Below are 26,978 nucleotides of genomic sequence, written 5' to 3' on the forward strand. Positions count from 1 at the left end.
ACCCCCTGCAGCCTCTGCTGGGGAGCCTACCAGGCAGGATGCTGCAGGACGTCTCTGCCGTCGAAAGAGAAGACGCGGGCCCCGGGCTTCAGCTGGCCCTCGGAGCCGGAGAACAAGGCCTCCCAGCTGGGAAACAGCACCTCGTCCTGGGGAGGGCGGTGTCACAGGACTTACTCCCGCCCCAGGGACGCCCTGCCGCGGGGCCTCCACCCCCAGGTCTGCGGTGAGGCCACTGCCTCTGGCCCCGAGGCGCGCTGGTGCTCCCCAGCTCCCAGGAAGCACTTGGCGGTGGGAGAGAGGCATGGGGACCGCCCCAGAGACGGTTCCCAGCCCCAGCTCGGAGGTGGCTGCGTGCAAGGGCCCGGCCCTGCCTCCTGCCCCTGAAGGCGCCCCGTGAGATGGGGTGGCTGTGGGGGGCTGGGGACCCCGCCGGACCCCTGCCCCTTGCCCCACACGGGAGCCCTCACGCACCCGGAGGTTGACGATGGGCACACCCGTGCGGTCAGCACGGCGCACGATGCTGTAGAGGTCCTGCAGCCGCGAGGACAGGAAGGCGCGGAAAGTGCCCGCCAGCCCCACGGCGCGCGCCTGCTGAAAGCACTGGAAGTCCGCGCCCCGGATGCCGCGCATGCCGCCCGGCTGGGGGCTGTTGAGTGCGACCAGATGGAGCTGTGGAGGGGCCGCGGGGGTCAGCCACCAGCCCCGGGCCGGCCGAGGAGCTGAGCGTGCACAGAGAGCCTGCGTGACCGGCCCCGGGGGCCCCAAGAGGACCAGCCCAGCCCCTCGGCCTAGGGCAGCAGGGACCGCGGTGGGCTGGGGGCCAGGGGGTCCAGAGTGGCCGCCGTCAGGCCCCCACCCCTGCCTGGCTTCTCGAAGGCCCAGAGAGCCCTCCCATCCTGGCAGCCCTGGGAGTCCGCGGGAGCCGAGGGGCTGGTGGGTCACTCACCACGGGCTGGAAGTCCTGGTGGGTGTGGGTGCGGGCGGGCCCGCCGGTGGGGCGAGCTGGCTGGACGTGCAGGTAGGGGCCGTGGTGGGGGGCGCCAGGGTAGGGCCGGGGGTCCGGCAGGCGCGGGGGGCCGGCCAGGATGTCATCCGCCCGCCAGGGCCGCGCCGTGGAGTGGGTGAGCTCCCGCCGGGGGTACGGGTTGCCCTCGTGCAGCTGCACCAGCGGGGGCTGTAGGGCGGCCACCTCGTTGTCCTGTAGAGGCAGAGGCGCCGTGGGCGGGGGCTCTGCCCTCCTGTCCGGGCGGCCCTCTCCTCCTGCACCTGCGGCTTGTGCTCTCGTAAGCTGGAGGGGGCGCCCTGCCGGCCTGACGTGCAAAGTGGGTGGCTGGCCCTGCGCTCAGGCACCCTGCCCTGCTCAGGACCACATTCCCTGACCTTCCAGCCCCCCTCACTGCCACCCAGACACGCAAGTTCTCCGCTCCTTACGCCCCGGGCGCCCACCTCAGGTGATCTGCACCGACCCCCCTTCCCAACTGTCCTCCCCCAGCACCCAGTGCCTCTGACACCCCGTGTGCTCTGTGACTAGGCACCTTTCCCTGCTAAGACGATAAAACAGGTTGTCTATCCTCCGTCCTCTTTGCCACCTTTCCCCCAGCCCGCGAGCTCCGCGAGGCAGGGGCCTCGTGTGTCCCTCCCTGTCTAAACCAGCGCCTGGCCCGAGACCACACCGAATGAAGGAAGGAAGGAACGAGCGAGGGAGGACTCCCTGGGCTCCGTGAGCGGGCGGACTCGCCGGGAGCCCAGGACACACAGCACCTAACGCAGCCTCGGTCCCGGGCCCTTTAAGAAGTGCTGGCTTAGAAGAGCCGCAGCAGTGGGAAACCTGAGTTTGTGGGCTCCGCCGTCCCCCGGGCCCCGCGCTCGGAGAGGGGTGGGCAGCGTGGCCCGAAGGGAGGCGGCCTCGTGGCCTGCACACCACCTCCCACGCCCAGCCCCCAGAGCCCCAGGCGTGCCGGGGACGCGAGGCCGTGCTCGGCCTGCCACCGTGGAGCCCCGGCCAGACGTCCCCCGGGCTCCAAGCCCTGAACTCGGCTGCGTCCTTACCGTCCCACGTGGGAGGGGTGTCCGCGCCTCCAGCTGAAAGAAAACGCAGGGGTCACCCCAGCAACCCTGACGCCTGGCACCCCCGCCCCGCCCCAGCGGAAGCCGGCACGGCTACACCCTGGTGCCTGTGCCATCAGCGGGCGCACAGCACCTCACGTGCATCGGCTGTAAGAAGCGGGAGTCACTTCTCTGTAAACCCCAAACTGCTCGGAAGGCCCCGAGTTAAAAAATAAAGAAACGTGAGGAGGGAGCACGGTCACTGCATGAGGCGCTCACCCCACAGGACAACCGAGACCAAGGCTCAGGCTCGCTGTGGGGGGCCCCCTTCCCCCCCCCATGCTCTCCTGAACCCCAAGCAAGCTCGAGAAGGTCTCCCACCCCTTCCCCGTGCAGGTAACTCACCAGGACCTTCCGGAACCCATTCCGGACCCGGACGTACAGCTCCTCTGTCTCAGCCACAAAGATGAGCCAGCCCTCCGGAACCTCCGGCACCTTGTCCAGCATGGTCTGGTACGTGGCCCAGATCCTTACCTGCTGGAAGCCCGACCCAGTGGGTGCCCTCGCACACAGGCAGCGTCTGGGCTCATGGGGGGTGGGGGGAGGACACTTCCGGATGAGGGACAGTCCTGAAGGCTTAAGTGTGTTCCTTTCTCGATCAGGCTGTTCCCCGAGAATGCTCTGTGGCACCGGGACGGTGAGGCCACCCTATGGGAGGGCTGGATGCCAAGTGCCCACGTGCCCGGTGAGCCCTGCTGGGGATCCTTCTTAATGGCTGTCCTCCCTTGTCCTCCCCTGCCCACCCGAGTCCCACGGCCACCCCCAGGCTCCCCGTTTTCTGCTTTGCAAACCACATCTCGGCTGCCGTGCATCTGTGCACGGGGCAGGGCCAGGCCCGGTGCCGGGACCCTCCGGAGCAGGCCACCCACAGGTCTGCAGAGGGGAGGGCGGCCGGGCAGGCGACTGGGCAGCAAGCATCTGACCGGTAAGGAACACGGGGACCCTTACCCCTGAGGAGGTGCCCATGGTTCCAGGGGGTCCGGGGGGCCCAGGTGGGCCTGGGGGGCCGGGAACACTGATTGCTGCAAGAGAAGAGCCAGAGATGGGAACGCAGGGCCCTGGCTGGACGAGGCCGGAGACCAGGTACCCGCCCCTGCTTGACTTACTCTGCCTGTAAGGGCCGGGGAAGGAAGGGGGCCCCGGGGGCCCGGGGGGGCCGGGGGGGCCAGGAGGCCCCTGACGCCCCTCATGGCCGATGCCAGGGGGCCCCTGAGGTCCAGGTGGGCCTGGCTGGCCCCGAATGCTCTCTCCCTTGGGACCCTGGGGGAGACAACAGAACATGTGGCAGAGGCCCTGCGGGGAGCCCCCTGCCTGCCCCCACGATGGCCGGGGAAACCTGGCCTCCCACACGGTGTGCTCTGTGCTGGGAAGGGATCCCAGAACACGGACCAGAGCACGCCCTGGACAGAGGTTCGGTCCCCCGAAGGCCCTCGTTCCCCCTCCATCCCTCAGGCAGAAGCTGGGGCCTGTGCCCCCTGGAATCTTTTAGGGCAGATGGTCTCCCTGAGGGAGGGCTGGGTGAGGGCCCCTATGCCCCCCCATTCTCCCGGCTGGCTGGGGGGGGGCCCAGGCCGTGACCCACCAGGCCTGCCCCGTGTCCCCCCCTGCCAGGAGTGGGGGCAACCTTTTGGGCCTTGCAGGCATCCACAGCTGGGCTGGACCTGGCCCAGGACGTTGGGGACACGGGCTCTGACTCGGGCCTGCAGGCAGCCAGGAGTCCAGACTTACCGGAATCCCAGGGTAGCCTGGCGGGCCGGGGGGGCCGGGCACACTGGAGCCGAAGAATCCGCCACCCCCGGGCTCACCCCGTTCGCCCTTCTGCCCCGGGTCTCCTCTATCACCCTTCTCCCCCTGTGGATGGAAATGCCGGTCTGAGACAGCCCGGCTCCCGCTGCTGACCTGGGAGGGGCAGGCCGACCCCCCGGAAGCCCCGAGTGGGCAGGGTGAGGCAGCCGGAAGCTTCTGGAGCCCAGGAGGTCCGGCACACCCTGCGGGACAGGACTTGTCTCCCCACCTTCTGAGCCCCCAAGGAACCCAGCCAGGGTGGGACAGGCGACGGGGACGCGGGTGACACCCACCTTCATTTCAGCCTCCAGCTGGAGGAGGTCGAGCGGGAACTGCCCTGTAGGAGAGATGGGGCGCCAAGGTGAGTGTCTCGGCAGCGCCATGCCCCCCACCTACAGCTGCCTTCGTTGCCTTCTAGAACGTCTGTTTCTGGGGGGCCCCCTGCAGTTTTGTTACACTTTTGTTAATGGCGGCCCCGGAATGTTTTAGGGGTGCAGCAGCAGGACCGGACAGTAAGGCTGGTTCACACCCGTGGCCTCACTGGTGGGGACACAGGAAGACGTGTGTCACCTCGTGATGGGAGTTCCAGGACGCGTCTGGCGGCTCGGACGGTTCCCCGTGACGCCCGCCTGCCTCTGGCGGCCACAGGTCTGACCTCCTTTTGTAATGGCACCTTTTTAGAATTTCTTTTTGTTTATTACCAGTTGATTTTTGTGAATCGCCCGTGACCTTGCTAAGTCTACCTGTTAATTGCAACGGTATGTTCTTTTGGGTGGTTGATGTTCCCAAACCCGTCTGTACAAATGGCAGGTACTTCTTCCTTCGCAACCCTCCCCACCCTCCCGGGGCAGCGGCCACCACCCTGAGCACCAGCCACCCTGCAGCCCTAGCGAGGGTGGAGGCGGAGCAGCCCTTTGCCCCTCGCTCGCTGGCTCGCTCGCTCGCAGGGCTCCCTCCTTTCTCCGTCCTGCAGGGGGCGTGCCAGGATCAGCGGTCTTTCCAAAAACTACCTTGACTTGCAAATGGTTGTTCACTCAGCTTGAGCTGTACCATTTCTTCCCTTTTCTTTGCTTTTCTATGTTAATTTTATTTTTTAACATAATTTCTTGTCAAGTTGACTAACATACGGTGTGCACAGTGCGCTCCTGGTTTTGGGGGTAGATTCCCGTGACTCATGGCTTCTGTACAACCCAGTGCCCATCCCAAACAGTGCCCTCCTCAGTGCCCATCTCTTTTGTTAAAGGTAAATTTGCTATTTGTTTTCTGACTTCTTGAGCTGAGTGCTGAGAAACGTGTCCCGCTTGAGGCTGTGAGTTCCTGAACAGTTAACAGGACCCGTGGCCTGGGGCCCAGCTGGGCCGGCCGATGGGTGCGTGGCCCCCATCTGGGGGGAGGTCCTGCTGCCGCGGGGCCGCTGCGGCCACGGACTCAGCCGGGGCCTCACCACCTTCCACCTGCCGGTTGTGAGTGGTTCCTCCTTATCTGGAAGGGAAGTGCGCTGCTCTGGGGTCATCTTCCAGGTGTGTCTGTGACGCCGACTTCCTGCTCGCTTTCTGCCAGGCGAGGGCCCGGGTGGTGAAGACAGGGCCCCAGGGCCAGGTCGGGAACTCCGCTTCCTGCCTGAGCTGTTCTCTGTGAGCTGGTGCCGTCACTTCCTGAGAGCCGGCCATGCCCCCACGAGGACGGATCTGTGTCATCCTTCTCCTGTCGGTTGCTGCTCTTTACGGCTTGAAGCTATGTTGTTAGGGGCACAGGGTTTGGAATTGCTGTATTTTTCTGGTGGGTTTACTCCTTTTTCATAATGGACTTTTTTTCCCCGAGTTCCTGGCAATGTTTCCTGCCTCAAGGTACACTCGTCTGATTTCTCACACACAAACAGGTATTTGTACACACACACACACACACACACACACACACACACAGGTGCATTCACAGACGCATGTAGACACACACCCGTGCAAAGGTGCACATTCATACACAGGTGCACATGTGCACACACACAGGTACATTCACAGATGCACGCAGGTGCACACACACACAGGTGCGTTCACAGATACACAGGCACACAAAGGCACACATATACATAGGTACATGTACGTGCACAGGTGCACTCACACGTGCACCCACAAGAACACGGGCACGCTCACACATACAGGTGCACATGAGCACACAAGCACACAGGTGCACACACAGGTGCACATTCACACACACAGGTGCACACACAGGTCTGTTCATAGATGCGGACACATGCACACGGGAGCACACACAGGTGCACATTCAGGCACAGGTGCACACACACAGGTGCACACATGCACACACACAGGCTTGGTTTGCCTGCCCCTGTCCCGCATTCAGCTTGTGTGTGTCTGTCCTCATATTTGCAGTGTCCCTCGTAAGCAGCATATGGTTTTGTTTCTCTCCAACTGCCGACGTTTACCTTTAACGGAGTATTCAGTGGGTTCCCGTTCAGTGCGCTTACGGACAGATGTCAGTTTGAACCAACTATGTTAAATGTGCCTGGTTCCATCTGCTCTGTGCTCCCTTTTCTCTCCTTTCGTGTCGTCTTCAGGGTCTGGTAATTTTGGTGCCATCCTCGCCGGGCATGCTTAGTTGCGTGGTCCTGGCCCGTCGTTGGCTCCACCCCCGGAAGCGGCGAGGTATGTCCCGCTTCGACCACGCTGAACGAGGGCAGCGGTTCGCTCCTGGGGGTCTCCCCTCCAGCATCGCCTCCTTCTCGAAGGGCCCTTGCCATCTGTCCCGTCCCATCAGGGCGGGTCCTCCGACGGCCTCGCTCTGAAGGGGGTTTCCGCCGACGCACACAGGCCATCTTTACGTCGTCCTGAGGCCTCTTCTCTGGCGTCGTCTTCCGTGCGGAGGAGTGAGGTCCTGTTGGTCGGTGGAGCGAAGGGCTCCTTCGGCCTCAGAAAACCCTTCGCCGTGCCGCCTCCAGGTGCTCTCCCGCCGGCGCCCCCGCCCCTGCCCCGGCCCGCGGCCTCCACGCAGGCCTCTCTCGCTCCCCTCCCGGTCTCGTCTGCCGAAACTCACGCGGCCTCCTCGGGTGCAGTGGCCGCGCCCCTCCATCCCAGAACGGAACCGGGTTCTTTCCAGGGTCCCGGCTCCCTGCACTCACCCCCACCTTCCCTTTGCTGGAGCACTGTCGTGATTCAAGCTCCCACCCTGGCTGGCTCTCCTGGGGGCCTGTCTCACCTCTGCTCTCCTGCCTGCATTCCGGTCCGTTCTGGCCATTTTGTTCACCTGCTCAGCCTAAATCGTAGGCCCTTGGTGAGCTCACCTTCCTCAGGGAGCGGCTTCTGCCTCTAGCAGTCCTCAGGGAAAACCCTGGGTCTCAGCCCCGCCCGGCGGCCTGTCTCTGACCCCGCCCTTGCTCTGGGCTGCAGCCCCCCTCACTGGGGGGGCCCCGGTCGGCCACCCTTTAGTTGTCACTGCCTGGGGCTGGGCGCCCCGGCCCTCTGGGCTTCTGTCCTGCTAGCCCCCAACAGCCACCCTGTCGTTTTCTTCTATTTCATTCAGCAGTGGAAGAATTTGGCAGAGTCGTCCCACCGTCCGTCCCTCGGAAGGAACCTGTGAGGTGCTAAGACTTCAGCCCTGGGGCAATCGGGCCAAGGGAGGACTCCACGCAGCCAGCGGGGGCCCAGCTCCGCCCTTCAGCGCCGCTGTCCTTGAAGCCCTGGGCCCTGAGGCTTTGGGCCAACTAGGGATCAAACCGCCACAGGTGCCGTCGGGCCCCATACACCTGGAAGGGGTGTCCTTCCTCCAGGAGGGCACGGGTAACCACAGAGGACAGTGCCGGGGACCCACCCCAGCCCAGGGCCGCCTGGAGCACACTCACCTGGTGGTCCTGGTGGGCCCACTTCTCCTTTATCACCCTTCGGTCCAGGAGGCCCCTGGTACCCTGGAGGGACAGAGACCCAGGAGTGCCCATCATCGAGCTGTGACAGGGCCCTTGGGCCATGCCCCTGTGCCCCGCTCACCCCCAGCCCTTGTGAGTGCTGCGTGCACTAGCCTGGACGGGGGAGGAGCACCACACGAGTTTGGGAGCCTTCAGAGCAAGAGCTTTTGTTGAGCAGAAGCACTCGGGGGTCCCACCCAAGGGGCTGCCCCTGGAGGCCACACCACTCCCGCGGGGCGGGCGCGGGCTGACAGAGCAGGCCCGGGCAGGGGGCAGATCTAAATTCCGCACGCAAGTGGGTGTCTACTCAGTGTCCGGGGCTGTCCCCCGCGAGGCTGCCAGGACGGCCGTGCTGGGACGACCCGGGAGGTCCCACGAGAGGCCCGTGATCACTCTGGAGCAGGGGACATGGGCCAATGAGGCATTCCTGCTTCCCCTGGAGCCCAGGCTCACAGGAGGAAGTCCTGCGGCATCCAGCATCCCCAAGAGAAGCCACCGCCCCAGCCACCGCGAGGCCCCAGGGGCCCTCACCTGGCAATCCTGGAGGTCCGGGGCGGCCAGACTCCATGAAGTCCTGCAAAGAAGCTGGCCGGTGAGGCGAGGGGCTCTGCGGATTGAGGGCAGCACCACCCCAGCGGTCTCTGAGCCCGGAGCCCCAGCCCTCCGTGAGGCCACACAGACACCGGTCCCCCGTAGGAGCATGGGGAGGGGGAGGGGGAGGAGACGGGGGTTTGGAATCAAGAGCCCTGATTGTGATATGACCTGCCCCTTAGGAGTCACTTCATGTGGCTGAACCTTGTAAAACAGGGGTGTCTGCCCCCCCAGGACCACACGGCTCGAGGTTCAGGCTCCCAGATGCAGAGAGCCCTCACTTCCCCAGGTGGGGTTTGTTTTCTAATGGAGTACTGGCCAGCCCCCTGCCAGAAATTGGGGTGTCCCCTCCCTGGGAGAGGCTGACCCCTCCAGGGGGTGGCTGGTGGACAGGGCCTGTGAGGAGGGGAGTGGGGGTACTTACGTTGCTGTCATAGACGGGAGTCCCGGGAGGGCCTGGGGGTCCTGGAGGCCCCGGGGGACCGGGTGGGCCCTGCATGGGGAAGACAGAACACGAGGTCAGTCACGTTCACAGCCAGGCCGTGGATGTGACCAGGGCAGCAGATGTGAGGGGGAGTATTTCACTAAATATCTCACTAAAATCAGAAAACTGAACATGTGTGACAGCATATAATCAGGAAGCATCCAGTTTGGTTGTGGCTGTGGGGCCCCCAAGCACAGCTGCCCCTTTCAGAACGTGCCTGGGGGACGCGGAGGGCCACAGGACTGGCGGGGAGCACAGAGACTAACGCAGAGTCTGGGAGCTCATCTGTGTATTTCCACGTTCAAGGCAGAGCCCCAGGAGGCCCAGAGGCCAGCAGGCTGAGCCCATATGTGAACTTTCATTTACTTATTCACAGAAAGAGAAGAGACAGCCACCCAGACGGGTTGCAAAGCACTCATTCTGGCAGTGACCTGCTTACTGGACAAAGCACCAGCCTGTGTAACTCACGCTGCATCAGGAGCGAGACCAGGGCCAGTGAGGTCGTGCAAACCTCAGGACCCGGCCCCGCCTGCCCTGCGGTCGCCTCCTTGCAGTGCCCCACTGAGGCCAAGGACAGAGGGACTGGAGGCAGCACAGAGGTGGGGTGTCGGGCCCCCAGAGGAGCCGCTGGAGGCGGAGCCGTGTCCCAGCAGACTCCACGGGCACACATGCGCCCTTAGGTCAGAACTGACTCGCCGTCCGCCCTTAGGTCAGAAGTGCGGAAAGGATCCCGGCGCCTGTCTTGCTTGTCGAGGCCCGCGACCCGTCTTTGTGTCACTACTTCAGATCGCCGCGAGATGTCACCTCCTGCCTCTTGGAGTTTTCACGAGGCAGCAGCCACATTTAGGCCACGGGAGGAAGGAGCCACGATGAAGAACCAGCAGTGATGGCAAAAGCAGAAAAGTGGGGACTGTCTGACACGCTGGCCTCGGGACCCCACGCCCCGGCCCGGGCCGTGGGAGCAAAGTCACCGAGTGCACCTGGCAGCTGGCTGGGTGCCCGGCCGCGGGATCGGGAGCAGGTCCCGTGTCTGGAGGCCCCCTCTTAGGGAGAAACGGATAAAAACACCCGGACTACCAACATAAACCCTGCTCAGAAGCCGGTGAGGCGCTGAGAGTCAGGCTGTGGTGCTGAGTGAGGGGCCCCACCGGGGGCAGGGGTCACGCCCGGGACCCACGCGGCCGTGCCCTTCCAGAAGAGCCGCTCGGGGCCCCTGTCCCCGCAGCTCAGCTGGAGTGTGCGCGCACATGTGTGGGGTCCTCGTGCCAGAGGACCGGCCCGGTGTGGTCACGGCGCAGGGCCCTCCACGGCCCTGGGCGTCCCAGCCACGCCGTCCGCCCCTTGGGGGACACTCACCCTCACACCAAAGCCGACGCTGGCATGTCCTGGCTCCCCTTTCTCGCCTTTCAGTCCGTTCATCCCGGGGCGACCCTGGGGCAGGGCACAGGGGCGGTCACTGCCGGAGCTGGCTCACGCCAGCCTGGCCAGCTCTCGGTCCCCGCCCAGGATCTCCTAGGGCGCCAGCCCCTCTGGCCCGAGCCGCCCACAAACGGGCTGGGCAGCCCTAGGCTTCATCCTGGAGAAGCCGTCCCTAGGCGGGGTGGTCCCTGGGGGCAGGGCAGGGGGAGGAACTGTGGTCTGCGGCCCCCTAGGCCCCCAGGGGCCAGGCCCGAACGAGATCCTGGGTCCTTACCGGCCGCCCAGGGAAGCCAATCTCCCCTTTGTGCCCCGGCCGTCCATATGGACCCTGCAGGAAGGAGGAGCGCCTTTCAGGAGAGCAGAGGCCGGCGTCTGCGGTGGCCTCCCGCCCGACACCTGCCTCCGTGTTCGCCAAGCATGCCCGGATGTACGCTCGGGCCACCACGCCCGCTCAGCGGCCAGGCCGTCACGGCACCTCGTGTTCTGTCACACCGCGCACGTGTGTTCGCGGTGGGAGGCGTGCGCCTACTCACCGGCGGTCCTCGGAAGCCGGGCTCTCCCTGAACAGGAAACCAGAAGGCGCCGTCAGATGGCCGGCGGGGCAGTGCCCGAGGGGCTCCGACCGTGCCAGGGACGGAAGGAAACGGCAGAGGGAGCATGCTCTAGATGGGGTTTTTGTCCCCAGGGAGCACGGACGAGGCCTGCCGTGGGGGCCCCCCCGACCTCGGGGCCGGCCTGAGTTCTCTGGGCCCTGAGATCCAAGGTCCCACTGCCCATCCCAGACAACCCTGGGAGACTTCAGGGCCCCTCCGGGCTTGTCCCCCACGGCCACTGAATCTGGGTCCAAGTCCTCCCCGCACCCTCTCAGGGCCTGTCTGGGGGTGGGGGCTGAGGGAGGAGGGCCGGGACCCCTCCACGGTGGCAGCACCCAGAGGCAGAGGGGCAGCTGCATCCTCAGGGAGGGGCGTCTGCAGGTGAGGCCCCTGCTGAGTCCCCCTCCTCCAGAGCCCCCAGCCCCTCGGCAGGGCGGGCTCAGCTGACAGGCAGGGGATAACCAGGGGCCGGCTGGGTGGTGGCCAAGCCAGGCGTACGGGCTCTGACCCTCCCAGTGCGGCACTGAGAGAGGGACAGACAGGGAAGGGCGAGGGGCCCAGGCTACAGAAGTTTCCAGAGCCCTCTCAGGAACCCCCCCCCCCCCCGCCCGCCCCAGCCCCCGGCCTGGACAAAGGTGAGCAATCCCAGGCACCGGGCTCACCTTGGCTCCTTTCTGGGCAGGGCCCAGCGTGCCGCCATCGGGGCTGAAGACTGGGCCCGGCTCGCCCTTCTCACCCTGGAACAGCGGGGGTGACGGCATGAGGCCGGCTCTGGGGAAGGGAGGGCCCTCGACTCCCACAGTAAAGCCCCAACTCGGGGCATGAACACCAACCCCGGAGCAGGTGCATGGTGAGCGGGGTCCTCCCCTCCCTGGGCTCTGCCGTGGGGGGGTCTCCGCGGGGCCTCCATGGGTCACAGTGAGGTGACCGTGAAGAGAACCGGCATCAGACTCGGTCAGGGCTCTCGTGTCCCCATCGCCCCCCCCCCCCCCCCCCGGGTCACGGAGCAGATGGTGCCTGAGCCTCTCACCTTGGGTCCCGGGGGGCCCCGCTGGCCTTTGGAGCCCAGATCTCCCTTTGGCCCAGCCGGTCCCTATGAGGAGACAGGAATGAGGGCCACGCGAGGGACCCTGTCCCACCGCGGCCGCCTGGGCACACCTGCCTCCTCGTCCTGACCCACACCCCGAGACCCCGCCCTGGTCCCCGGGGCTTCTGCGCAGGAGCCTGAAGGTTCCCCGGCTCTGCGGGCACCCTCCGGCACTGGGCTCACCAGGGGCGCGGGGCCGGCGCGCGGAGGGCCGGGGGGCGACTTACAGGAAAGCCCGCGTACCCCGGCCGGCCCTGCGGAAGAGAGGGGCCGGGTCAGCTCGGGGCGGGCGCGGAGCCGGCTGTGGCTCCCCCCTGGGACGGCGTGCACATACCTCAGGTCCCGGCACGCCTGCCACTGCTCTCTGTCCACGGCCGGCGGAAACACAGGCCGGGGGAGGAAAAGGGAAAACAGGTTAGGGTTAAAGCCCAGCTCGCCTCACGGGCCCAAGGACACAGCACAGCAACTAATGCCCGAGAAAAACTGCCTTCACTCGCCGTCCTGGCTTTGGCCTCAGGTCCCTCAGATAGGCACTGGAGAAGCTTCCAGAGACCCCAGGGCCAGAGCGGACTGCCGGCATCTGGGAACCCAGGGGGTTCTGATGGGGCAGCTCAGAGGCTGAGGACACGAGGGTCTCAGTGGGAGAGGCCTTGCTCCATTTAGGTTTTCCGCTATAGAATTTCCATTTCTCTCCGGTCACCCACTCCCATAACTTTTTTCTCATTCAAATAATTTAAAAGTCTCACCATAATGAGACACCATCGCTGGTCCAGAATAGAACCAAGTGGAAACCCTGGAGTCTTTAGGGGGCACCCGAGGTGGGGGGGGGGGGAGCCGACGTGGGGTCAGGGACCGGGCTGGCACCCGCCGTGGCCAGTGCCAGGGGGAGGGCCGGGCACAGCGCCTGCCCACCCACGCAGTGTTCTTACGTCCTGCTCCGACACGTAGACGACAGGTCCGGGGGGCCCGGGGGGTCCGGGGAGGCCAGGCTGCCCCACTCCATCCCTCCCTGGGTCACCCTGAAAGAGAAAGCCGGTGTCTGACTCTCAGATGGCTCGCGGGGGCCTCCAGATTGTCCGGGCAGCCCTGGAAGGGACCCCAAGCCCACCCAGGGCTCGGAAGGGGTTCCTGGCGCCCACAGGGTGTGAGGAGGCGCCTGGGCTGGCGACGGCAGTGCTGAGGGCCCCACCTCCCGGCAGGGCAGGCTCCGAGCCAGCACCCCTCAAGGCTTGGCCACGCACGTGCCCGGCCCGCAGACTCCGAGCCCCACTCACTTTCTCTCCCTGGGTCCCTTTTTCTCCTTTGGGTCCCTGCAAAGATGGAAACAGTTCATCTCAAACAGAGCCTGAGCCCCCTTCCTGGAGACCCCACACCACCAGCAGCGGCTCTGAATGGAGACGTAGAGAGTTCTTCCTGGGAAAGGGGGCTGAGCCAGGCAGGAAGCCCGGCGGGCAGCCTGGACCCCTGGCCCATGGCCCACGGAGCTGGGGTCTCCGAGCCCTGTGGGGTACAGAGCACTGGTCAGGACCCCGAGACCACACCGAGGTGTCAGCCTCATCAGCCGCTCGGGTGGTCCGCTCCCCCACCCCAAGCGTTCCTAGTGGTCGTGCACCTGGGCTCCGGCTGTGCCCTCTCTGCCAGGGAGGCCGGGGAACCCGGGAGGTCCATCGGCTCCGACTTCTCCCTGCACCCGACACAGGAGGAGACGAGCGTCAGCCCACCGCCCAGCAAAGCCTGGCGTCCGGGGAGGTGAGCAGGCCGGGGCTTCTGTGGGTCACCAGCTCACGCCCCTGGCAGCAACTTGGCCCAGTCGGCCTCCAGCCTCCTTAGGAGCCTCAAGGGGCAGAGCGGGAGGGGACTATGGTTGGACAGACTCCTGTGGTTCCCAAGGTTTCCACCCTGGAGCCAGGAGGAAGCCTGTCCTGTGACCTGGGGCGGCGGGCAGGTGTCCTGGGGGTGGGTGTCCTCAGGACAGGCACGTCTTGCAGTCTGAGGAGTGGAGGCCGAGCCCAGATGGCACCAGGAAGAACCAGAGGGAGAGTGAGCCTGGGCCTGGCCTTGGAAGTCACTGCACGCGGACTTCCTCCCGAGTTACCATGGTTCCAGGGGACCGGGGCCGTGCGGCTGAGGGGGCCCCTGCCTGCTCCTGACTGGGACGGGTCAAGATCACGGATTCTCTGACCCCGAGAAAAGGCTCTTACCTTGGCGCCTGGTGGTCCGGCTATTCCAGGGTCCCCCTAGAGCGGGTGAAGGGGCTCTGTGAGCGTGAGTGTGGCAGCCTGCCCCCACAGTGGTGGCGTCCATGCTGCCTTCTCCTCCAGGGCCAGCCCAGAGCGGAGGGTCCCAGGGACACCGGGCCAGCTGTGCAGGCAGCTAACACATGCAGCCTAGACTGTTCTGGAAGCTGCCCCATCAGTTTGCTCCAAGGAGCACTCCACCAGACGACTTCATTTTAAGGAAGTGAGTGTGTCTTTCTAAAATACAATCTTCTACCACAACCCAAAGTTCTAAAGCAAAGCAAAACACTCTAAAAGGAACATTCATCACAGGACCATAACACACCGCCTGGTGGGCCCTGTGCGCCCTTGAACCCGTGTGTCTGTGGGGAGCGTGGCGTGCCCTCCCAGCCTGGCCACCCATGGGGAGGGGTGGGGGCTGGTGTCCTCCAGGGACAGGGTGGGACAGCAGAGCCAAGCAGGGAGGTGGGGGGAGTCCCAGGGCGCCCCACCCCCCACCGCCCCAGAGCCTGGGAGGCGTGGCAGGGGCAGGTTCCTCTGTACCCCCGGGGTTGGCAAGCCCCCTTCAGACGCATGAAGCCGGGGACCCTGCGGCTTTAGAAGGATGGGAGGAGTGCCCCCCAACACGGAAGCTCGGGGTGGGTGGTGCCTGACTGTTTCCCCGTGTTTCTCCCATCTCCCGCGGTGAACTCCTGCTACCCCCAGGCCCCGCTGAAACGGTAACTCCTAGTCGGGGGGGGGGGGGGGGGGGTGCGCTCACTGACCTTGACCCCCGGCAGGCCTGGTGGTCCCTGTGGGGCAGAGAAGGAACAGAGCCTGAGCCCCCGAAGGGAAGGTCTTCCTCCTACAGGAGCCAGGACCCCCCTGGGCAGCCCAGGAGCAGGGGTCTGTCCTCAGCACCACCTTTACCCCTCAGGCAGCACACAGACCAGACGCGAGGGCAGGCGTGCCCGGTGCCTCCACAACCCGAATCTGCATCTTGTGTAACTGAAGCCTGCGTCCGAGCAGACAGAATGCTGCCCTCTGGCCCGTACAGGGCACTGGCTGGCTCGGCTTTGCTGTGACCCCCGGGGGTCTCCGTCACCTCCGAAGTCACGGAACAGCCCCGCTGATTCCTCCAGGGGTCAAGGGGCACTGGATCTGTGTACCCGGGTCCAGGGCCCTACAAGCGGGGACAGGACCCCGGGCCCGAGACCTCGCTGCCACCCCCCACCGGGTCCTCTCTGGTGCCCAGGCAGCTACCCGATGCGGCCAAAGGCTAGGATTTTTTAACACGTAAAAGGAAAAGCACGAAATTAAACTAGCAAAGCCACTCTAGCTACTCAGGGAAATAGTTTCTGCCCAAGAGAAAATTCTCACTAACGCTGCCCAGAATAGAAACCTGTCCCCGCTGCTCACTCTCACCAGGCTGAGGGTCTGGGGCCGCGGCGGGCGCTGGCAGGAGGGTCCCCTGGGCATCCACCGGCCATGGCAGAGGCAGCGCCCCACCCCGGGACGTGTCCCCCACGTCTGGTCCAAGTCCAGGGCTCGCGGGGGTGTCGGCTGCTTCAGCCAAACCCAGGCCCAACTGGTGCAGACGTTAACAGCAGAACGAGGTGGGATTTCACAGGAAGGTACCCATTTTTGTTTAGTTACAATTGTACTTAGGGCCAAAGTTTATTGCTTGCCCCAGTTAGAGCCGTAACGAGAACTCAAGCACTGCTATTTTCCAGAAAGATCCATCTTTTAGGGCTCATTCTGCCCCACGTCCATCTACCGGACCACCAACGGCACTTCCCCACATGGACGGTCCACTCCCTTCCAGAAGGCCTCCAGGGTGGACAGTGCCCAGGCATCAGTGGCCTTGCTGGTCCCCACCGGCGGGCTGGTCCCAGGGGCATCCCCTGCCCCGCGTGCACCTCCCCCCGAGAGCGGATCAAGCCGGCAAGGGCAGTACCTGTGGCCCGCTGGCTCCGTGAGCAGTTGACCAGAAGGGTCCCCCAGAGCCGTCCATGTCCTCCTGCGGGCAGCACACGAGGGGGACAGTTGGGTCTGCGTGTCTTACGGGAAGAGATCCCTCCCGGAGGCCAGCCGCTGGCCTGAGGGGGAGACTCAGCCACAGCTAAGCAGGGCAGGTTCCAAGGGCTGAGGTCGCCTGGAAGCGGCCATTCTTGGTCCTGGCATAAGAAGCGTCTGCCGGGTTGCAGGGACCCTGCTGGGGGCGGGGGGCGCCCTGTTCAGCCCTCCTCTGAGTTTAGGGGATTTTATTTTTGGCCCGAGCACCAGCCGGGGGCCTGGCTGTCTCACGGTGTTGCTTGGAGCAGTCTTTCCCCAGCACGCACAGGACAGGGGCCCTGGCATGACCACCTGTGCAACTGGGTGGCTGCTCCCCCACTGCCCCTGGTTCCACCTTGTGGCACCGTCCAGGTGGGGCTCAGACACGGGGCCGGGGAGAGTGCTAGCCCGTGGGGGGTGCCCAGGGGGGCACGGGGCTGCAGACTCGGCTTTCTGGGGGATGGGAGCAACCAGTACTCACAAACCCCGCGGCAAGTCCTGGTCCTGGAGGCCCGGGGGGCCCGGGGGGCCCTGGTGGTCCAGCTGGTCCGGGGGCTCCTGCCAAGCCAGTCTCCCCGGGAGCGCCAGTGGGGCCAGGGTCCCCCTTGCTTCCCTGCACAGGTGGAGAGACAGAAGTCACTGCTTTCGGCCACCAGGGTGTCCACTAAACCCCGAGACAGCCACTGCATGCCGTGCCCACCTGCTTTCCCTATGTGCTTTTTACAAATCTGGAAACCGGAGACAAACGGCATTGCACAAAGCAAACCCAATAGCCCCTGTTTTTCCTCTGACTCTAGGAAACGGTTTTATCCACTTTAAAAACGACACTACCGAGGGAGACCCACAGGCCCACACACCGGAGATACTCCTTCCAGGTCTGGTGCAAGGTGCGCACAGAGCACGCTGTCCCCCGCGGCGGAGGAGGGGGTGGCGAGCTGTGGCGGGTGAGGGGGGGAGCCCCGAAGCAGCGATGGGGGAGCAGGAGGGCCCCTGAGAGCGACCGAGGGGGGCCCAAGGACTGAGGAGGCCCGAGGGTCCTGGACACCAGCTTGTGAGCAGGGCAGGGAGGTGGGGACTTCACACAGGGAGGCCCCCGGGCAGAGGGCTGGGCTCCGTGCAGGCTCAGCCCGGAGGCCGGGATCACCACCTGGCCCAGCCCCACCCAAGGCCACCTAACCTCATCTGCAGGTGGAGGGACCACAGTCTCCTGCCTGTGAGGGGCACAGGCGCCCCTGGCCCACAGCAGGGCATATTACCCACGCACGCAAGCCCACTGGAAGGCCCCCGGGCAGCGCTGACCACGCCCTCTCCCCAGGGGGCCTCCCTGGCCAGTTCCACTGCCTCCTCCGGCCCCTCGAGTGGGCTGGGGTCCCCTCACCGCTTCCCACAGGCATCAGATGCTGTCCTACGGGGGTTGGCCTCCGGCCCTCCGTGAGCTGCCCCTGAGGCTGGTGTTAACCCCTTTACGGTCTATTTAACAGATAGTCGGCAGTTTTGGCTTATTGTCACCCACTTTATCCACGGGCTCATTTTAATAGAATCTTATATTTTACTTTCTGGGTTTTAATACTAGTGCCTTTTTATTGTATTTAAACAACTCATCTAATGGTCAATCTTTGAAAGGCTTCTACGTAAATATTTGTGCCTAGAAAACTCCATCGGGGCTGATCTTTTGTATTTATTTTTTCCCAGTTTCCTACTCAGTTTACAACCAGGCTGTAGGATCTGGACCCCTCAGGCCAGCTCCTGACGGTTTTAAAGTTTGAGTCTCAATAGCCAGTTTCCCACTCGGGGTCTCATTCCCACAGCAGGTCTGACCTCAGCTTCAATGCTGAATTTTCCTGCAGTTGTAGCTCCTCATTTCAGGCCTCCCAGAAGGCCCTCAGTGCCCCCACGCTCATGCGTGTGTGTGCGCGTGCGTGTGTGCATGATGTGTGCGTGCGTGTGTGTGTGCACATGCATGCTCGTGTATGCATGTGCGTGTGTGTGCATATGCGCATGTGCATACGTGTGTGCACATGCAGGTGTGCATGATGTGTGCGTGCGTGTGTCCACTCACGTATGCATGTGGGTGTATGTGTGCATGCACGTGCGTGTGTGCATATGCATATGTGCGGATATGTGTGCATGCACGTGTGCATATGCATATGTGTGCGTATATGTGTGCGTGTGCATATGTGCATGTGTGCTCCTATGCACACGCTCCTCTCTGAACCCCACCCCATCCCTCAGAATCCGCATGACCTGTGTCCCGATCCCATCCTCATCCTGGTCCTCCCTTCCGCCCCGCGGGGTTTGCCCAGCACAGCCCCGGCCCACCAGTGGGCACTTCCCCTGGGGACCAGCCCCTTGACTTCCCGGGAAGTTTCCGGTGAGCGCCCGCCCACCCGGTGCAGCTGAGAAGGGGCCTCTCCGGACCCGCTTCCTCATGGGATCCCACGGGGCCCCAGCAGCACCCCAGCCCCCAGCAGCCCGGTCCCTCCCCATGAAGCCCCCCCACTCGACGCTTTATCCTACAAGTTTTCACCAGAAGCTTGTATCCAAACACCAGCTCTCATTCCGCAGCAGCCAGAACTGGGTGGGAACCCTGGCCGGACCAAGGGGACGCCTCCCCAGGGCGGCTCCCACAGTGGACACCAGCTCCCTTGACCGTGGCCCAGCCTGCCCCGCACCCAGCTGCCCATCTCCACCCGCCCCAGGTGCCTCCAGGGGCATCTCGTCTGTACCTTAGGTCCCGGGGCGCCCGCTTCGCCCTGCAGGGGAGAGAGAACAATCGCTGAACCAGACCGCGTGCAGCCAGCGAGAGGAGAGCACACACTTGTGCTCATTCCGTCCTGACCCGAGAGGCCGCTGGTTTGCCAGTCACGCCGATCAAAGCCTGGCTTTCCTCGCTCGTGTCTGGGCAGCTGGGATCCCGTGTGCCGCTCCCGGAAGACACGCATCTGAAACCCTGAGTGTCTCCTGGCCCTGGCACAGCGTGGGCTGCTCCCGCCACCGCCCTGTGTCAGACCTGGACAGAGGCTCCCGGGGGGCTGGGAGTGGCCGGCACCCCCACGAGAGCCCCTCTGGCTCGGCTGCTCCCCCAGTGAGAGGCCCTGAGCACCCGGGGTTCACGGAAAACGCGCCTCCTCCGCTCAGCCCCGAGCAGCCTGGCTCTCACAGAAAGTATCCCACGGAGGACGGCCTCGAAACCCCTCCTGGTTCATTCACCGTAAACGACGTGGAGCCACGGGCCCCGGTTGTAACCAGAATGAAAGTTTGGGATGCAGTTTCTAAATCAAGCAAAGTGTCCCCACGACCCCAAACACCTAGTCCAGCTGTCATCAGAAACACTGATCACAGAGTCCCGAATTTTTACACGCTTCTCAGCAAACTCCAGACGCCCCAGGCCCCAGGCTCTCAGACCCTGATGACTTAGGCAGATGGTGGATGGTGGCCGTGCACGGGATGACAGGGCCACCTGCCTCCCCGTGGCCACCTTTGTGGCACTTCTCATGCGGAAGGCCGCCCGGTCGCATCCCCACACCCATCGCTCTCCGGCCGGCACGCGGCACCGGGTCAGGCCCGCACAGACTTCTGGGGAAGTGACTTACGGGGCTGCCTTTCTGGCCAGTCTTTCCTGGTCCCCCGTCTCTTCCTGGAGGACCTGGCGGTCCCTGGGGGAGAGAAAAGCAGAGTGTGGGGCCAGATGGAATTCAGCCGCTGAAAAAGATTCACGGGGCAGCGGATGATTATCCGGGTGTGCACGCTTCCCCAGGGTCGAGGACGCCGAGTGTCTCCCCTGACGGCTCACAGGAGAGCCTGCACACGGGCTACGGGGCGCAGCGGCTCCGCTCGGTTTCTATGTTTGTTCCCTTTTCGTTGAGTTGATCGAATAGGGGAGGATGAGAAGGGCCCCCAGACCGTGAGTGAGGGGCTGGTCATTCAAACAGAGCCGGGCGCCATCCACGGGACGACGCCACGAGCGTGCGGATTGGACCTCCGGAGCGCGTCGTCCGGCAAACGCGTTCCGTGCACCCGGTTCACGTGGCGCAACTCTGATAGCGATATGTGTGGGAACCTCCAGGCCGCGGGGCCCCCCCGGCGTCAGGAGCGGGGGTGGCAGGGCTCTGAGCACCCCACGAGTGGTGAGTCCCAGACGCGGGCTCCTCACGGCCCCCGGGCCTGCAGGCAGGGCCCACTCCTGGAGACAGACTCTGGGAGGTCCACTGACCTGCCGGAGGCCCGGAGCTGAATGGCGCTGCAGGCATCACCCAGTGGGTCGGCCACTCAGGCTCCTCCCCCCAGGGGCCCAGAGCCAGGAGCCGCCTCCCTGCGATGATCTGGGCAGGGGGGGTACGGGTGGGGACTGGTGTTCACCCCCCACCCCAGGCCAAGCCCGGAGGGGGTCAAGGGCAGGGAGGGGCAGGAGGCAGGCCTTACCGGGGCGCCAGGAAGCCCGGGGGCCCCGTCCCGCCCAGGCACTCCAGGAAGGCCTGCGGGGCCTGGGACGTCGGAGCTGTTCATCCCAAAGCGGCCTGGCTCTCCGGGCAGGCCTGGGACGCCGGGGGGCCCCGGGGGGCCAGGGAAGCCTCTCGGGCCCTGGATACAGAGAAACGCAGGATGGTTGTGGCACGCGGCACCCGCCGAGGGACGGCCCTGACCCCCACCCCCACTTGGGCACCACCACCACCACCACCACCACAGGGTCCACATGCCCAGGACACTCACTCGGAGACTCTCCAGGTCACCGCCGAACCCGGACCCCTCCATGTCAATGAAGGTCTGAGGGAAGGAGCCCACGGACATGTCACTGGGGGCCCAGGTCCTTCCACCCGGCCCTCCCCTCGCCCAAGGCCAGCGGGGTGGGGGCTCGACCCGGCAGGATGCTCATCTCGAGCACTGCCCACAGCCCACAGCTGGGAGGTTTACGGTGAGAAGCCGTAAGCAGGTAGTAGACGCGCCCGCTGAACAAAAGGAGGCAGAGCCGGGCAGGAGGACAGCCCTGCGGCCCCAACACCCTGTGGCCCAGCAGACAGGGCTGACTCCCGGGCCTGGACACCGTCCCGGAAGGCCGGTCTGGGTCCAAAGAAGGAGGCGTCAGGAAGCCAAGCGAGGTGTGGAGGGTCCCTCCTGGGGCAGCAGGCGGCCCCCCTGCTGGAAGAGGCTGCGGCCGGGACTTACCAGCCTGTCATGTCTGAAGGAGGGTCCTGGTGGCCCCGGAGGCCCTTGGGGTCCTGGGGGTCCTCTTGGCCCGACTCCAGGGTCCCCCTGGGGATGTAAGACACCAGTTACATCAGGGCGTACGGCCCTCATTGCGGTCAGGGCTTGAGAGCATAACGCACACGAACGGAGACCCAGACAGCTGAGACTCTCACCTTCTCGCCCTTGGGGCCCATGTCTCCTGGGGTCCCGGGGAAGCCCTGTGGCCCAGGGTCACCCTGGAAGACAAAGACCATCATCTCGGTCAGGGAGAAGGCCCCTCTGTGCTGTCACCACCCGTCCCGCCCAAGACACATGGCCGGGGCAGACAGCCAAGCCATCGAGGGGTTGACAGAGGGCATCCATGCAGGACTCAAGGCAGACACTGCCCACTGGGGATCTGACCTGAGGGGCCACGTGGACCTTTCTACACAAATGTGACCTGCGACTTCCCATGGACATCCTCACCAGACACTGGCGCTCTGCCCCATACATGCCTGTGCCTGCCCCGTACGTGTGTGTGCCTGCCCCGTACGTGTGTGTGTACCTGTCCCATACACTCATGTGCCTGCATTGGGTGCTGTGGACAGAGTGCCTGCACATTTGCCCCTGGTGGGCGCAGGAGGCTTCTGTGTGCTGGAACATCCACGTTCACTGTGGGGCCTGTCAGATTACAGATTCCTGTGCGTTCACCCAGAGCAAGCTGTCCCTGGAGTCCTTTGGGTCCCGGACGCCCCAGGCCCTGCCCGGCCGAGCACCAGCTGATTTCCTCAGGCGCCACCGGTATTCCCGCAAGTGACTCCACCACCAGGTTAAGTAGGGACTGTCTGGGGTCAGTAGGAAATATCCCTTTCTGCCCCCTCGAATGTTTTCAAGAGGGGTGTGCAGTTAGTCAGCGGCCTGTCCCCATGACCACTTGTCGGGGCGTCATGTCCCGTATCTCAGTTGGCAACTTTCTCGCGCTGTGTTACCGTGCTTCTGGGAAATAGCATTTGTTGATTTTTAAAAATCCATAGTTTTCAAGATAGAAGCTCCCATCTGTTGTGACTGCTGGTTGGTCTGCATGGACCCTGCCCCCTCACCCCCCGCCCAGCTACAGGCTGCACCCCTCCCCAACCCACAAACACGCTTCCTGTTTCTTTGTTATGTGTTTTTCCCTCTAAGAGTCTGGAAGCTAGACCTTTTATTTCTTCCCTTTCCTTTTTTTTCTGGTAGTTAGCCTAAACTTCTCAATACGTACGCATAACTTAGTATTTTTCTATCAACAGACTTCTATTTTCTCAACCAAAGTGAAGTTGCATTCAAAGCTAAGTGCATTGGCACTGAGTTTACAGAGTGCCACGGGGTAAAGAAGCCCGAGGGTCTCACACAAATGTCACAGATGGGACCTGGCTGTGAAAGAAAAGTGAACTTACAGGTTTCCCGTCTTCACCAGGATCGCCCTGGAACGTGCAGGAGAGCCATCAGTGACAGAGAATTATACCCCGTCCCCACCCTGATCTGAACACGGAAACGGAGACGCACTCCAGGCCCCCTGAACGGTGGCGTGTGAGTGTGGAGAGCCTCCCTCCCAGTGCACCGCGGGCTGGCCCTGCGGGGCCTCGCTGGCCACCCCCGGCCACCCTCTTCCCTGACTGCCCCCACCTTGCTAACCAGCCTTCCGACTTGACCGCCCCCGGCCTCGCTAACTGCCCCCCTCCCTGACTGCCCCCTGACATCCTAATTGCCCCCTGCCTTGCTGACCACCCCTCCTCCCTGACCACCCCCCCTTGCTGACCACCCCTCACCTCCCTGATCTCCCCCCCTGCCTGGCTGACCGCCCTCTGTCTCCCGAGGAGAGAGGAAGCGGCCTCAGGTCAGGGCCACCCCAAGGTCTCCATCGGGGACCGGCTGCTCAGCCGCCTTAGGCCCACCTCCCCCCTCCTGTCCAAGCCCCTCCCCCCGGCCCAACCCAGGGAAGACAGACTCACCGGCTCACCGTCCTTTCCAGGAGCACCGTCCTTCCCCGGTGGCCCTGGGGGGCCCGGGGGGCCCTGTGGCCCGGGTACAGGCTGTGCATCGGGGCTCTGTACTGCAGAGCCTGCAGGACCCTGGGGACGAAGAGGAGAGGGCACAGGCTGGGGGGCCGCGGCTGCACCCTCCTGAGTCTCAGGCTGGGCTATGTATCACAGGGGACGTGCAGAGAGGACATGACAGGCATGGGACACACAGTGGGCCCTGCCCGGTCATCCCTGCCACGTGCTCCCTCCCGGGGCTGCAGGTGCAGGAGGAGCACAGAGGAAGGGGTGCGGCAGCTGGAGCTGCATCCGGGTGCCCTGGGGTCAAGGGAGGGGCCTCACCTCTTCCGGGCCGCCCCCAGGGCTCCGGACGCTCCATGCGGTGACAGTATCTGAGCCGGGGAGGGTCCAAGCTGGGGGAGGCAGAGGCAGCCGTCATACCCGTCATACCCGGGAGCACGGCCCAGACTCCACTCTGGGCTCCCCGCCCCGGACCCAGGCTGCGTGCGGCTCCAGGATGCAGTCCCCCCACCATGCACACACACGCGCACACACTCTCATGCGCATGCTCACATACATGCACACACACACATTCACGTACATGCACTCACATGCACGTGCACACACGCAATGCATGCACACGCAAACACACATCATTTCTTCTCTTGCTGAACCACGGAAGTTTGTTGCATCTGTCACAACCCTCACCCCCAATGCCACACGCCTCCTAAGAGCTGAGAGTGAGGATGTTTTCTGACAACCAGGCAGTTACACTTAGGATGTTTCAGGCTGTTGCCTGCGGTGACTGAACACGCGGCCCAGATTCAAGTGTCTGCACTGGCCCCGCGATGTCCTTGGAAGCTTCCTTCTGGGGATGGTTGACGGTGGAGGCTCCAGACCCCAGGAAGAACGGGCCGAGTCTGGCCTAAGCAGCCCTTGGCCTGCCTTGCAGGGCCCCAGAGCGGCAGACGGGGCCCAGAGCTCTGGGGCAGCCACCACACAGACAAGGAGCCACAGGGCACAGATGCCTGAGGCATGGGCCGTTGGCTCGCCCTGGCCAGCCCAGGACGGTCAGGATGGGCACCTTCCCCTTGTGGGGTGAACTAAGGCTGCTCCCCCAAACCTTCCTCCAAGGGGGTCGGCCCACCCAGTTAGACCGCAGGGACTCACGCCGCTCCTGAGGCCCGTTTCCTGAGGGGACTTGGGGGGAACCACTGCCCCCTTGGTGGGTGTGCTGGGCCCTCTGACGGCGCAGCGGGCTGGGGGCGGGGACTGCACGGGATCTGAGGCCCCTTAGCTGAACATGGACCGATGTGCAGACTGTTCGGGGCCTTGCCAGCCTCCCCACCGGCACAGAAGAAATCGGAGCCACGTCCACGCCCTTGACCATGACCCTGCCAGAGCCTCTTGGATGCCCCTGGGCCCAGCAGCCAGACCACGCCCACTGAGGACCTAGGGAGAGTCCCAGGTGGGTGCGGGAGGGCAGCCCGGCCCCAGCCCCGTGGCGGCCAGCATCGGGTGCACACCTCTCGGGCCCGTATTCCAAATGCAGCATGATTTAAGGCAAACTTAAAACCTCTGCCTCAGTGAACATTTAAACGGCAAAAACCTTGCTAAGAGAAAGCAAAGGAAGAAGCCTTTTCGGAAGACTCCGTTCAGCGTCTGTGCCTTCTGAGGACTGGTTTACAGAGCCAGAGACGCTCCGGTCGGCGCTCCGGCTGGCTCTTCGCGCAGAAACCGACACACCGGGTCCGCAGTGCGGGAGGACGCGCGGAGGACACGGAAAATCACAGCAGCATCACAAAGGGACAGCAGGTGTGGAGGGCTGGCACGGTGTTATCCCAGACTTGTAACAAAGCCACAGCAACGGGACTGCTGTGAGGACAGACCCACGGAGCAGAGTCCAGAAATAGTCTCACACGTACACGGATGGCTGCTTTCCGACCAAGGCACACGTGCGGCTCGGCGGGAGGAAAGACCGTCTTTCCGGTAAGTGGCTCCGAACAGACAGCCGTGCTTCATTCCACACAGAAACCTAACTCAAAGCGGGTCACAGGACCAAATGCAAAACCCAAAACCATAACACGACCAGACACATCAGAAAGCCCCTGGGACCGTGGGCAGGGAGACTTTCTAGCTCTGACACCAGAAGCGAGATCCACACGTGAACGAACCGATAAATTGAGTTTCATCCAAATTAAAAACCAATCTGTTCTGCTTTCGTACAGACGCTATTAACAAAATGGAAAGATAAGCCACAGACTGAAAAAATATTTGCAAAACACACACCCGACAAAGGAGTCCCATCCAGAACATCAAGAACTCTCAAAAGTCAGTAACTGGGAAACAGCCGCTAAGATTTGAACAGATGCTTTACTGAAAACAACGCACAAAGGGCAGGCAAGATCAGCACGTGGAAAGATGCCCCACGTCATCGGTCATCAGGGGGCGGCTAATCACACGGCCTTGAGCCGCCCTGTGCACCTGCCGGGACGCTGGCAATGGCACGTGGCCACGCCCAGCGCCACCCGGAACTGCGGGGAAAGGTCGTCTGCGGCAGCATCTTCGATAGTCAAACACACACCTGTCCTGTGGCCCAGCCATTCTACCCAAGGTGTCGAGCGGAGACACAGCAGCAGGTGTCCCTACAGAGGCTTCCCCTGGAGCCCCACAGCACCTTTAGCTGTGACAGCCCCCAGCTGGAAATGACACAAAGGTCCACTGGCAGGTGAGTGGACAGCCAACTTCGGGTCCTTCCACACGGTGAAACAGCGCCCGAACCAACAGTGCAAAATCACACCGTGCTGAGCGTCAGCACAACGGTACTGAGCGGATGAATCCAGACAGGAAGGCAGAGAGCGTATGGTTCCACGTACGGAACCTTCCAGGAAACACCAGCATCTACAGCAACAGAAGGCAGATCAGGGGGCACCTGGGAGGGGTGTGGGGAGTAGGAGGGAGGGACCGCAAAGTGCATAACGAGTATCTGGGGCTGGTGGATGCGGTCATGCCCTGATCGTGACACTTTCACGGGTGGACACACAGGTCAAAACTTATCAGATTGCGTGTTTCAAATTTCAAATAAGTGCAGTTTACTGTATGCTGATTACACTAAAAACAAAAACAAAAAGTGACCCCAGGCCCATCAAGCCTCCCCCCAAGGGGTCCTGGGTCAGCCCTGGGCTGGGGTCCCAGGCCACGGAGCACAGTGGGCTGACCCTGGGACCCTGATGGGGCCCGAATCCCTCACTCAGGACCCTGAGGTCATCCAGCATGGCTGGGCCCTTGGGAAGCATGTCTGTGACAAATGCCGTAACTAGGTCCTTGGAGAAAGGGCACCCAGAACAGGGACCGTGGGGCCCTGGGGGACCGATGCCAAGTCTCTCCCTATTTTTTGTTTCTAAGTTTCGGAGGCAGCAATGAGCATGTATTATTTCAGTAATTTTTCAAAAGCAATAAATGTTTTTCTCTAAAATAAAAACAAATGTCTGCATACTTTTCTACAGCCTTGATGGAAGTATGGAAGGCAGAGCCCTGAGGAGGTCTCCTGAGCT

The 26,978-nt window shown here is 63.6% G+C and overlaps 2 protein-coding genes and 1 long non-coding RNA gene across 22 annotated transcripts in view; 2 read left to right on the forward strand and 1 right to left on the reverse strand.

Annotated features, from left to right (window-relative positions):
- COL18A1 (collagen type XVIII alpha 1 chain) overlaps nt 1-26,978 on the reverse strand; it is a 92,114-nt gene that overhangs the window by 593 nt on the left and 64,543 nt on the right. For 3 of the 7 annotated variants that reach the window (XM_027041411.2, XM_027041407.2, XM_027041410.2), the window contains 35 exons: nt 23,767-23,837; nt 23,398-23,517; nt 22,843-22,869; nt 21,604-21,666; nt 21,410-21,496; nt 20,957-21,010; nt 20,669-20,827; nt 19,840-19,902; nt 18,973-18,999; nt 16,728-16,859; nt 16,149-16,211; nt 14,977-15,003; nt 14,177-14,212; nt 13,588-13,659; nt 13,250-13,285; nt 12,905-12,994; nt 12,310-12,339; nt 12,203-12,229; nt 11,919-11,981; nt 11,551-11,625; nt 10,829-10,855; nt 10,570-10,623; nt 10,233-10,307; nt 8,817-8,885; nt 8,333-8,375; nt 7,742-7,804; nt 4,185-4,228; nt 3,835-3,957; nt 3,213-3,366; nt 3,055-3,128; nt 2,452-2,580; nt 2,050-2,082; nt 947-1,198; nt 472-669; nt 31-146 (listed from right to left, as the gene is read on the reverse strand). In XM_027041411.2, coding sequence (XP_026897212.2) covers nt 31-146; nt 472-669; nt 947-1,198; nt 2,050-2,082; nt 2,452-2,580; nt 3,055-3,128; nt 3,213-3,366; nt 3,835-3,957; nt 4,185-4,228; nt 7,742-7,804; nt 8,333-8,375; nt 8,817-8,885; nt 10,233-10,307; nt 10,570-10,623; nt 10,829-10,855; nt 11,551-11,625; nt 11,919-11,981; nt 12,203-12,229; nt 12,310-12,339; nt 12,905-12,994; nt 13,250-13,285; nt 13,588-13,659; nt 14,177-14,212; nt 14,977-15,003; nt 16,149-16,211; nt 16,728-16,859; nt 18,973-18,999; nt 19,840-19,902; nt 20,669-20,827; nt 20,957-21,010; nt 21,410-21,496; nt 21,604-21,666; nt 22,843-22,869; nt 23,398-23,517; nt 23,767-23,837 — 2,776 coding nt within the window. Of the gene's footprint in view, nt 1-30; nt 147-471; nt 670-946; nt 1,199-2,049; nt 2,083-2,451; nt 2,584-3,054; nt 3,129-3,212; nt 3,367-3,834; nt 3,958-4,184; nt 4,229-7,741; nt 7,805-8,332; nt 8,376-8,816; nt 8,886-10,232; nt 10,308-10,569; nt 10,624-10,828; nt 10,856-11,550; nt 11,626-11,918; nt 11,982-12,202; nt 12,230-12,309; nt 12,340-12,904; nt 12,995-13,249; nt 13,286-13,587; nt 13,660-14,176; nt 14,213-14,976; nt 15,004-16,148; nt 16,212-16,727; nt 16,860-18,972; nt 19,000-19,839; nt 19,903-20,668; nt 20,828-20,956; nt 21,011-21,409; nt 21,497-21,603; nt 21,667-22,842; nt 22,870-23,397; nt 23,518-23,766; nt 23,838-26,978 lie in introns of all 7 variants that reach the window. The other 4 variants (XM_027041409.2, XM_027041406.2, XM_027041408.2 and 1 more) reach the window with 2 other exon arrangements.
- On the forward strand, nt 2,777-7,544 carry LOC128315078 (uncharacterized). 5 transcript variants are annotated; one of them, XR_008297462.1, is made up of 5 exons: nt 2,777-2,791; nt 2,934-4,252; nt 4,381-4,539; nt 6,461-6,841; nt 7,423-7,544. XR_008297462.1 is itself a non-coding variant. In XM_053220439.1 (3 exons), the coding sequence occupies exons 1-3, from the start codon at nt 4,468-4,470 to the stop codon at nt 7,210-7,212; spliced, it is 741 nt and encodes a 246-aa protein (XP_053076414.1). In that variant the 5' UTR covers nt 3,365-4,467; the 3' UTR covers nt 7,213-7,531. The 5 variants fall into 5 exon arrangements, 1 of the variants encoding a protein (XP_053076414.1); XR_008297463.1 differs by lacking the exon at nt 2,777-2,791 and having other exon boundaries at nt 3,365-4,252; nt 7,426-7,543; XR_008297465.1 differs by lacking the exons at nt 2,777-2,791; nt 2,934-4,252; nt 4,381-4,539 and adding an exon at nt 5,480-5,670 and having other exon boundaries at nt 6,461-6,548; nt 6,632-6,841.
- LOC113594332 (uncharacterized) lies at nt 7,542-26,554 on the forward strand. Of its 10 annotated transcripts, none has more exons than XR_008297475.1 (6): nt 7,542-8,393; nt 9,253-13,724; nt 14,297-14,435; nt 15,129-15,807; nt 17,044-17,133; nt 18,479-26,554. It is a non-coding gene; the product is annotated as an uncharacterized LOC113594332 (long non-coding RNA). The 10 variants fall into 10 exon arrangements; XR_008297467.1 differs by lacking the exon at nt 18,479-26,554 and adding exons at nt 8,627-8,681; nt 17,435-17,904 and having other exon boundaries at nt 15,129-17,190; XR_008297472.1 differs by lacking the exon at nt 18,479-26,554 and adding an exon at nt 17,435-17,904 and having other exon boundaries at nt 17,044-17,190.

This window comes from Acinonyx jubatus, chromosome C2 (assembly GCF_027475565.1).
Source record: "Acinonyx jubatus isolate Ajub_Pintada_27869175 chromosome C2, VMU_Ajub_asm_v1.0, whole genome shotgun sequence".
NCBI lineage: Eukaryota > Metazoa > Chordata > Mammalia > Carnivora > Felidae > Acinonyx > Acinonyx jubatus.

Bases quoted from the DNA above. Each gene is read 5' to 3' on its own strand.
- LOC128315078 (XM_053220439.1), top strand. From the start codon at position 4,468: ATGGGAGTTCCAGGACGCGTCTGGCGGCTCGGACGGTTCCCCGTGACG. The intron at 4,540-6,460 runs GTCTGACCTCCT...TGTCGTCTTCAG, and splicing joins CCTGCCTCTGGCGGCCACAG to GGTCTGGTAATTTTGGTGCC. The intron at 6,549-6,631 runs GTATGTCCCGCT...TCCTTCTCGAAG, and splicing joins CCACCCCCGGAAGCGGCGAG to GGCCCTTGCCATCTGTCCCG.